The 10,409-nt window shown below is 38.3% G+C and overlaps 1 protein-coding gene across 2 annotated transcripts in view; it reads right to left on the bottom strand.

Moving 5' to 3' along the window:
* Positions 1-2,773: 2,773 nt before the first annotated feature.
* Positions 2,774-10,409, bottom strand: part of E2F3 (E2F transcription factor 3) — a 40,615-nt gene continuing 32,979 nt past the window's right edge. The window contains exons 4-7 of one of the 2 annotated variants that reach the window (XM_015854758.2): positions 9,687-9,845; positions 8,726-8,840; positions 5,895-6,030; positions 2,774-5,151 (exon numbers count right to left, since the gene is read on the bottom strand). In XM_015854758.2, the coding sequence (XP_015710244.1) occupies positions 4,886-5,151; positions 5,895-6,030; positions 8,726-8,840; positions 9,687-9,845 (676 nt within the window). In that variant the 3' untranslated portion in view covers positions 2,774-4,885. The remainder of the gene's footprint in view (positions 5,152-5,894; positions 6,031-8,725; positions 8,841-9,686; positions 9,846-10,409) is intronic. The other variant, XM_015854759.2, reaches the window with a different exon arrangement.

Below are 10,409 nucleotides of genomic sequence, written 5' to 3'. Positions count from 1 at the left end.
AGAGTGCAAAGCGGGTTGTTGGAGTTGTTACCTCACTTGGTCCTTAGAGAAGGGAGTAGGAGGCGGTTCCGCCCGAGCCGAACCGAACTTCGAGGGCTAAGCGGGTGCCCGTGAGGTGAGGGAGGCTGAAGCGAGGCAGGCGTCCCCTCAAGGCAGCCGGGTTCCGACCACACGGCGCTTTACTGTAAAGCTACCCTAAAAACAATCGCCTGTAGCGCATCCTTAACTTTCTTTTTTATTTTGGACCATTCTTGCATCCGTGTTTTAAACACGAAGCTGCTCCCTTCAGAAGGAGGCGTTGGTATCTTTGTTTAGTCCTCCAGAGAGCGGGCTGCAGCCGCCCTCAGGCCGGAGGAAAAGGCGATGAAAGCCCCGAGTGTGTTCCATAATGGGCCCATTGGTCTCCTAGCAGATAAAACTTGGCAGCTTCTCACTACGAATATCTCTTCCTCTCCTGCTCTTGTTCCTTAAAAACGGTGCTTTTTTAATGTCATGCTTATCTGGCAACGATCTCGAGCCAAAAATAAATAGATTTATATGTAACCATATATAACCATAAATAAACAACCACAAAGATAACAACACAAACAAAGGAATGGGAGAGATTTGAAGAGGAAAACTGAGACAGTAAGAAACAAGTACTTCATTTAAACCAGCCTTTAAGAACAGACAATTCTAGGCAGACTGAGTGCCATTAAAACCACCATGATCATTGTTACAGCTTTGGGTGCACTCACCTTTCTAATTGCCCCTTGTTTAAGTGCTGGAGTATCTCAGAGGTAGCATCAGTGGGAGGGACAGTGTGGTGTAATTCACTGGTTCTGCAGCATTTTTTACCCAGAAAAGAATGGAGGAAAAAACATTTTAAAATCCGGAGGTGCATTCATCTGTTTTAGACATCCTTCATAGTACAGCCTAAGTAGTCCTTGGTATGTTGAAGTAACTGAATACATACCTACATGCATCCATACCTGTTTGCACAGATATATACATTGCCAATGTTAGTACTTCAGCTGCTTCCTTATTAGGTTCATGATGTTCATGATAGAACAGCATGTGTTAAGGGAGGTAAGTCCAAGAGCAGCTCCCATGAAGCAGTAACAGCAGCTCTACACAAGTCCCATGCCTGGTGACATAAATAGGCCATGCTGATCAGTTTCAGCATGATACAGCAGAACTCTTTGTGCAACTGTCAGGAATTCATAATATTAGGCAGTTTCTATGGCAGCACAGTCCTGTTGCAACCAAGGATGTAGCCACAACATGGAAGTTCATGAGTCTGAAGTGCTTTGTAGCAAATTCATGAAAAACTACCAAGCTGCACAGAGATCTGTGGTAATGCTTCAGCAGGTGGCAAAGGAAGCACATGACTCCAAGAAGGAAGCTTTGCTACATCTACCTAGGAAGATTACTCTTGAAGAGGCAGCAGCTGGCAGAGCTAGACCCAGTACTGTCCTTCAGTTAGCAGGATCTCACTTAACAGCCATATGAAAAGGAAAAAGCCAGGGTGGTGTTGTTGCCTATCAGTCCGTCTAGTTGTGACAGATGCTGTAGAATCCTTTTCCCATTTACCAGCAGCCGAGAAGTTCAGCACTCATAGACCACAGTAATGCCTACGTGAAGTGAGTATTTGCATGCTAAGTAACATTGAGGCACACTGTGTTAGCTCAGAGCAGCAGAAAAATATTTCAACTGTGTTGGTTTTTCCTGTTGTTATTTGTTTGTTTGTTTGTTTTACCTGCAGCTTAAGTGCATCTCAGGTTTATGAAGCAGATGCAGAAAGCAAAGTCAAGAAGAGAGAAAATGATGAGAAAAATGGCAATCAGAAGCAGACACCAGGGAAAACTCGTAAAATGCTCATGGCAGCTGTACAACAGAAACCGAGGGTGGGTCAAGAAACTATGACAGGATAGAAAGAGAATATTTATAGTAATTACTACTGTAACTGGAACACAGAGAAAACAGCCCTCTAGGCCTATTATTATTTCTTGGGAATTCAGATGAACAGAAGATCTTCTCTGTAATCATCTCTTCAGTATTAATAGATATGGAGATTGGAGAACAGATAGGTAGATAAAGAGATAAAATTGTTGCCTTCCCCTTGTGCACAGGGAAGAAAATACATGACTTGCTCAGAAACTCAGCATTTAAGCAAACATACATGCTACTGTGATTTGATTATCCCGATACTTTCTGTTTTTTAACTCTTTATCAATGATGATGTATCCAGAAAGGTGCAGCACCAGGACCAGAAAGGGGAAACAAGTTTGTAAATGTGCACCTGGGTGTATGAGAGTGTTGGAGGTGACTCATAAGTAAATAGAACTCCTTCCCTTTTTTTTTTTTTTTTCCCCAAAGCTACAATTAAGAGACTTCTGGAAAATTAGCAGGAGGAAAGCTAACATCCTCAACCATTTCTTTCATGCTATTTAATCCTAGAATAACCAGGCTTTTATGAAATGTCCAAGATGTATCCGATAATTTAGGGGGAGGAAATCAATGAGAGTAAACCTATGGTTTTCCAGTTTCTGGATCTCCTACTATGTGTGTCTGGCATCTTTTTTTTTCTTGTTTCACACTGGTTTAAAAAATAATAATAATAATAACTTAAAGCCATAACTTGTTAGTATAATGAAAAAGAAATAGAATTGAAACATAGCTATGCAAAATAAGTATGAGAAGCACTAATAAATAACAACACAACCAGCTAGTTTCCACTCATAAGCATGATAGGCACCAGAAATGGTTTTAAAAAGCAGTAGACAAATCTAAACTCTTTAAAAAATCCTTTTTATTGATTCATTACCATACAAAATTTATTCAAATTACACCCATCTGAAGTGGTAAGATCACAGCTAGAGAACAGGTCATCCTTTAATAAATCTATTTACAAAACTTGCCATAAAAGCTTTTTTTTGTTGTTGTATTTTTTCCTTTTTTTTTTTTTTTTTACAGTATTTTACAGAATTTTTTTAAAACTAGCATACAATGCAAAGCTAAATTAGATTAGTATTTAGCCCACGCACATTGGGACAGGTGTTTAATTTGTACATAAAGAGATGGTCTGCATTAGTCTTCATTTTCTCTCCCCCCTTCAAAAGTGCCCCTTTGTCTCACAAATCTTCATGCTCACACAACTTTTACTTTCCTCTTCCACAAGACGGAAACTTTAAATTACTACAATTTTATTTACAGATCCACATCTAAAACAAACAAACAAAAAAAACCCAAAACAACAACAAAAAAAAAACCAAAAAAAAAAAACCACCCAAACTCTTAAAAAATTACAAACCAGCTAAAAAATATTCTGGCAGTGTTTACAAGTTAAATCTATTATACAAAACTGCTTGATAACTAAAGTGTGAGTGGAAACATATATCAACTTAAATACAACTGCTGAATGATCTATGCACACATTTGTACATATAAACACACACTTAACACTGTTTAACAGTTCTTTACGTGTTGCCCTTTATACATTTGTTATATTCCAAAACTCACACAGTCATATAGTTTTCTTTTTAGTACTGTGGCTTCTTGCCTTTTCATGTGTGAGCTTTCATAGCAGCAACTCAATGGTACCAGAATACCTGCGTACATAATATTCTACTACAGTACAAATAGTACTAATTCTCTGAATATGTCAGATAAGCACAACAATAATGCAAACAAAAGGATTACACGGGCATCATCTAATCAACATTAATTTAGCCCAGAACGTGGCAACGTACTTTACACTCAAAAAAAAAAAAAAAAGAAAAAAGAAAAAAAAAAGTAAGACTTCTTAGAATTCCTCTCACTTTCAGAAAAATAAATATTGGTATTATCCTATTCTACCAAAGATCTTCAAAAAAATAAATGCAATTCAGTTGATGTGGTACTTACAATTATGTACTTTGGGAAAGAAAAAAAAAAAAAAGAAAAAAAATAGTTCCATTTTGCTGGAGAAGAGAATTATAAAAAGCTGGAAGCAGAGGAAGCAAACCCACTGAGATAAATATGATATATTGAACAAAGCTTGGCATAAGTGTTTTCCATAGAGGGGAAAACCCACAGTGCATCTCTAGTAGGCACTTAACGCAAAGCCCCACTTAGTACCACAAAAAAATTATGTACCAGTTCTAATGCACACACTGGGGGCAGTGAAATCGAACTGTGCATCTTCGTTCTAGTTTAAAAAACAACAACCAACCAACACAAACTACTTTCACACACACATACACACACACACACAAGCAGTATTAAAAATCTGTGATTACTACGAGAAGTGGCAGAACTTCATACTTTTCAATATCCGCGATATACACTACATTTACAGTGTATTTTCTTTATTAAAAGCTTTTAAGGACGTAAGTATTTGACCTCATAATGAGACATTATATGCAGCTCAAAACGAGCGTTATGACAGCAATTTAAACATTCCCACAAGTAGCTGAAGAAGCTCAATTCGCACTTCTGCATTACTTCATATTTATGCTTACTGCAGTTACAATCCATGTTGTGACACTCAGAAGACATGCATTCTCTGCAGAAGGCACGACCTGAAATACTATTATAAAATTGTTCTTAGCGACTAAGCCAGTTCATTGAGCCCTTCTCCATTAACCCCACTTGTCATGGAAAGCAGAGACTGGGGGAGTGTGAATACAGAACTTCCATGGTCACCTGCTTGCCCTTGCTGACTCGCAAGGCACTGGAGCTTAGGGTCAAGGAGAAGACCTTTTCGTAGTATTCTAGGGAGAATTTCATTAAAATATCAGCAGCGTTCAAGAGCCTAGTTTATTCGATAATGCTTTTTTATGGTAAGCAGGGGACAACAGAATGAATGGACATGTTCCAATTCCATTAAAAAACACAGATTAGATACGCACTTCATTTAAGAGAATCAGCTGTATATAAATTCATCCACCAACGAAGGAAGTTTCTCTAAATCATAAGCATCAAAGAGATCACTGATGCCTTCTTCATCCCCGAGGCTCAGCAAATAATCTTCCTGAAGCAGAGGAGGCAGCAAATTCACAAATGGTCCTTCAAAGTTTGAGGGAATTTGGTCCTCGGTCTGCTGTAGTAGGTTGGCTGGAGAAGCCAATGGAGAGATTGTTGCCATATTTACTGAGCAGTCACCTTGTCCTGAGTTAACGGAAGCCACTTCTGGAGAAGGGGAGAAAAAATAAAGATGATACACTGAATGCCATGAGAACTATTAGACCTGGATAACATAAAGTAACAACTGCATATAAGCCCATCATAAAACATCATTTAAGCAAAAAAAATTCCTCGAGATCAGATAATTTGTAGCCTATTTTTGACATCTTAACAAAGGGCTTCTCAGAAAAAATCTCAGGTTTCTATCAGCACTGATTTTTTTCCAGTTAAAAAACAAAATAAAAAATCCAAGATCTCAACAACTACTGAATAAGATGCATGAAGGATGACTTTCTTTGTTAGAGGAGCTCACAAACCTGAAGTACTCCCAAGTGCAACCCTTCTATGCAACAGATGTCATCAGTGACACTGTGCAGCTTTATATACCAATACACAGAAATCTTTGGCTGGTGTTGAGAATGATCTCTGCTGCAGCCACCCTGTTTCAAAACATTGTAGGAACAATTCTTCTTTTTCCCCAATGTGTCACATACTTTGCTTACATAGCTCCATATCATATGCAAATACAACTCTTATTTTTAAACTCCTGTCAGAGAGAGGAAATGTTTTCCCCTGAATATACATTGGAGGAACATAGTGGATAATGGGTACCTCAGCTTGCCACTTCTTTGAAAATTAAAGCCAAAAAATAAAAGCTGTGTAGCAGAAGTAAAAACAAATAAACAAATAAATAAATCTTGTATAAAGCATGAAGGAAGACTTTTAGTATTAGAAAGTAATCATTTTACCTTTGGAAATGGTTTTGGAAATGTTTCCATTGTGGTCCTGACTATAGGTTTTCATTGGACTGAGAGCATCGTTTTCCTCTGGGCACAGATAAACTTCAATAGGTCCTTGAGTACTAGATAAATGTATCAGTGCACTCTGGTAACAGAACAAACGTGGGTAAGATGTTACAGCAATGAAGACCACAGAACACTGAGACTCACAGTAAGTTCTTAAGGGGGTACAAGTAACAAAAGGTTTGAATGTGTTTTTTTACTAATCAAAACAATGCGAAGTTCAACATACAGCTGTGACGACACGAAAGGCTTCTAAGATTTGTGCACTAACCCAAAAAAAAGAGAAGTCCATCGTGTGTTGCATCATAACCAGAGAGTTATAAAGGACTGAACTCCTAACAATTTCCAATGCCCACAATAACCAGGAGTATTCTGGTGGAACAGAACTACGGTATCCAAGTCATTATTTCTAACACTGATATTGGATGTATCTGTGTAAACACTTCTGCTTCAAAAAGGTGTCAGAACAACCTTTAATAAAAGAAAATCTTTGGTACTGATTCACACTGAAATCAAACAGCTGAAAGTTCACCCGTTTGCTGGGGGATGCTTTTCCAAACAACAACAAAAGCATTTTCATCAATAAAGCCTGTTTAGAAATGCACTTCTGCTCCCCCCTCAAAGAAGCAAAGGAAGCAACTCTAGTTTTAAAGATGCTCCCAACAGCAGGATCTCTTAATTCATTTCAACTAGTTTTCTTAGCTTTCACACACTGATGCAATAAAGCGAAGTGGTATATTGCAGACAGACAGAACATCTCCAAAGTTGTTCATAGTGTCACGAGGAAAAAATAATAAATGCCTCTAGTTAAACATAAGCCTGCTCTGGCTGTATTACATTAATAGAGTTAAAAACAAAAACAAACATGAATTCAGATGTTGTATGCTTCTTGGCAGGTTTAATTAAAATGCATTTGATTGTGTACTTTGACAAAATGTTCTTCATGTTATTTATGCTTTGGCAGTTATATGGCACTGTAGGCAGCATTTCAGATACAGAGAACGAGAACAAGAACCTCAGGGCACAGATAACAGCTAGGAATACTTAGAGTGATGCTGTATGTAATTAGAGAGCAGGAGTTGGAGAACATACAGTTGGGTGACTGAGGTATGCAAAAAAAAGTCACTGAAATATAACTGCAAATGAAAGAAATAAATAGGACTCCTACTGCCTAAAAAAAGTTAAATGAGTGAGCTATATAGGATAAGGGAGTGAGGGTATATAGGATAAGAGAGGTCTGGGTACTACTTTTAATCATGGTGTGCCTCTCTCTTTACCTGTCTGATTTCACTCAAAAATGTAAGTGTAATGCTTAGGGGAAAGAAACAGAATTCTTTACATATACAGATAGATACTGATAAAAGATACCCCTTCCTCTCTGTAGCAATTTCTTTTTCTTCCCAAACCTACATCTGCATTCAATGAGGAAGTTAAGGACAGTGAAAGGAAAAAAGAATAAGATGGAAACCACAATGAGCCTACACAAGTGAAGAAGAACCTTGGTAAGAGAAGTGACAGCATGGAGTCTGTTACTGCCTGCCCAGGAGCAGGTAGCTCTGGGATAATGGAATCAGCGCAGTGATGGTGACAAAGGAATAACACAGGGGAACGTACACAGCACAGAGGATTTTGTGCTTTAGCCTCATCTCTAAATGCTCTCCAAGTGAAGAAATAAGATGTTTTTTGACTCTCTAAAGCTGTGGCACACGTAGAGCATTTACATTTGCCCAACATACATGGGTCTGCCATGTTAACTGGGAGCTGTAAAGCAGCACACTTTTGCCACCAAAAGCTAAAATCCCAGGAGCAGCTAAATCTTGTGGCTCATAAGACATGAGAAACGATGTGAAGCTGCTCCCTGTGGATATTTTCAAAGCAAAGCCACCAGAAGCATTTTTCACTGTAACTGTAATGTCAGAGAAAGGAAGTGAGAAGTGACTAATTCACCTGGATATCTACCTGAAATAAAAAACAAAGTGAGGAAAATAGAATGAGAGCCGGACATCCTATAGACAAAAGCTGGCACTGAGAGACAGACTGTGGCCTAAGCACTGTGGCCTAAGCAGCAAGAGGCAAAAGAGGAGAGATAGAGATGAACATGGGCAGCTTCTGAAGTCTTTAAATAGAAAAGGGAACCTCCAACCTCTACACATTTTACAGTAATAAAAAAAAGTGTGCTAGCAGAATGTAAGACATTCTACATAGATGTGTTAATATATATTTCAATAGAGAGGATGATGGAAGAAGGAGAAGTCAGAAAAGATTCTAGGAATGAAACACAAGCTTCAGCAATAGCTTTATTAGTTCAGAGAATCCTACATGAAAACATGTTTCTCTTCTAAATAGGATATCAGTAATACAAGACAGTGAGATGTTTAAGACTTTAATTTATCCCTGAACTAAAAGACTAAAACTACTTAAAGCTAGAAAAATAATAGTCAAAAGTCTTAAGGGAAAGGTTTTACAGGAATGTTCAACCACTGAAGAAGAACCCATTATTTACATAGAGAACGGCAAAAGAGAATAAGTTGTAAATAGCATTGATTACTCTGAAGGGAAGTCTGGAACTAAGAGAAGAAGATCGAATAAAGATTACTTTGTGTAAAATTATTGTTTAAGATTCACCTTTTTTAAAAAACACCTGAAGTTTTTGAGACAGATGATTACAGAATTGTATGCCAACAGGATTCAACTTGGGCACAGTTTTTACAGTAAAGCATGGTGTACACTTACTCCATGTATAGAATAATGAACAGAATAACCCACGTTCTCCTTACCTCCACTGGGTCAGGCACTTCAAGTCTTGTTTCTGGAGGAGCTTTCACAACTATAACAGTTTGGTCTTTAAGGCCACTAATTTTTCGAATATCTTGGTATGTCACATAAGCTAATGTAATCACATTAAGGAATTTTCCAACCCAGATTACAATATGTTTAGGCTATTAGAAGAGGTAACATTTTTTGAACTGCTTTTCCACCTTCTCACAGCTTTCTTACTCTGAGCCCCAGGTTTCCTGTCCTCTGCACTGGTTGCAAAACAAGTGTGAGAGAACTTTCATCTAACACAAAAAGCACAAAAAAAAAAAAAAACAAGCAAAGTTTTGGCCCTACCTAAACACAAGGAAAAAGAAAACATCTTCAGAAGCAGAGACTCTGTCTGTCAAGGTTAAGCGCCATTAAGCAATCCCATGGCTTCAATTATATAAGCTAAAGATGGCACAGAGGTACAATCAGATCCATCCTCAGGTTTAGCATTTTTGCTTCCCTTCCTCACTAATTGCTAGTATCATTGGCAAACTTAAGAGTAACAGAAGGATTCCGGGGACTACATTCTCCTACATGCTAATGCCCATGGCGATCTTTCCTCACACAGCTGCTGGCTCCCCAGAGGATGAAGTGAAGGGGTCTCTACCCAGTCACTGCTTGAAAAAATAGGGAATCATATTTTAGGGAAGGGAAGGGGAAGAATCATATTTTAGGGAAGTCCCTCATTAATCAGCCAAATTCTTGGTTCTGCTTTAGGCTACTTCATATACTGCTTTTTTTGGTTGGCATTTCTGAAGTATTACAGGTGCAAGTGTGGTTTAAGTAACTTTTAGATAAAAATACATTGAAACCAGTTAGCCAGCCTGTGGAATTATCTGATGATTTGTATCATGTTACTGGAAAGAATTCTTCTGGTGTTAAAGGAGCAGCAAGGAAACTGATCCTTGCTGAGGTTTTGGCCAAAAAGGATATCTCTGATTCTCTGAGTCCTCTGTTAGCAGCTTCAGGTCCAGTGTGCAGCTTTGGATTAGCTCATCCAGTTTCTTCTCTTCCTGAGTCAGTTCAGTTACCTCCTTAGTGAGGCCTTGACGCTGTGCCATCATGCCGCCATCCTCTGACAGACTGCAGCCCCTATGAATCCAGAGAACAAAGACACCATTTGAACATTTGTAAAACTAGACACCACGCCACAGGAAAATGAAAAAGCAGAGTTATACACTGCAAAACAATTTCTTAGTCCTTTTTCCCTGCTCATTGTGTATCAACACAAACCACACTTTCCAGAAAAATAACCTTTTAATTTTGACAGTTTTGTCTTGGAACTGCCAGCAAGATGGAAAAGTTGGATGTTGTAAAGCAGTCTTGCTTCTAACACCCCTCTCCTCTAACTACACCTTGAAAAAGAGTGAGGACAACAGCATGTAAAGAGAAGTACATAAAAACTTCTTCCATCTGCAGAAACAAATTAGCTAACCCACCTTTCAGAAAAAATGTGGAGTTATAATTTCCCTGACAAACACTACTTATATGCTGAAAATCTGCCTCAATTAACTGGAAAAAAATAAAAGCTTTATATTGATAGAAGACATTCTGGATCATTGCTTGGAGCAAAGCGCTATAATAGAAGGTGGGAGACGTTGCTACGCCATAACAGTGAAACCAGCCAGGAGGAATGGAAAAGGATAATGAATGCTC

Source organism: Coturnix japonica, chromosome 2 (assembly GCF_001577835.2).
Source record: "Coturnix japonica isolate 7356 chromosome 2, Coturnix japonica 2.1, whole genome shotgun sequence".
Lineage (NCBI taxonomy): Eukaryota > Metazoa > Chordata > Aves > Galliformes > Phasianidae > Coturnix > Coturnix japonica.
Note: the sequence above shows the minus strand (reverse complement) of the source record. Positions and strands in the feature narration are given on the sequence as shown.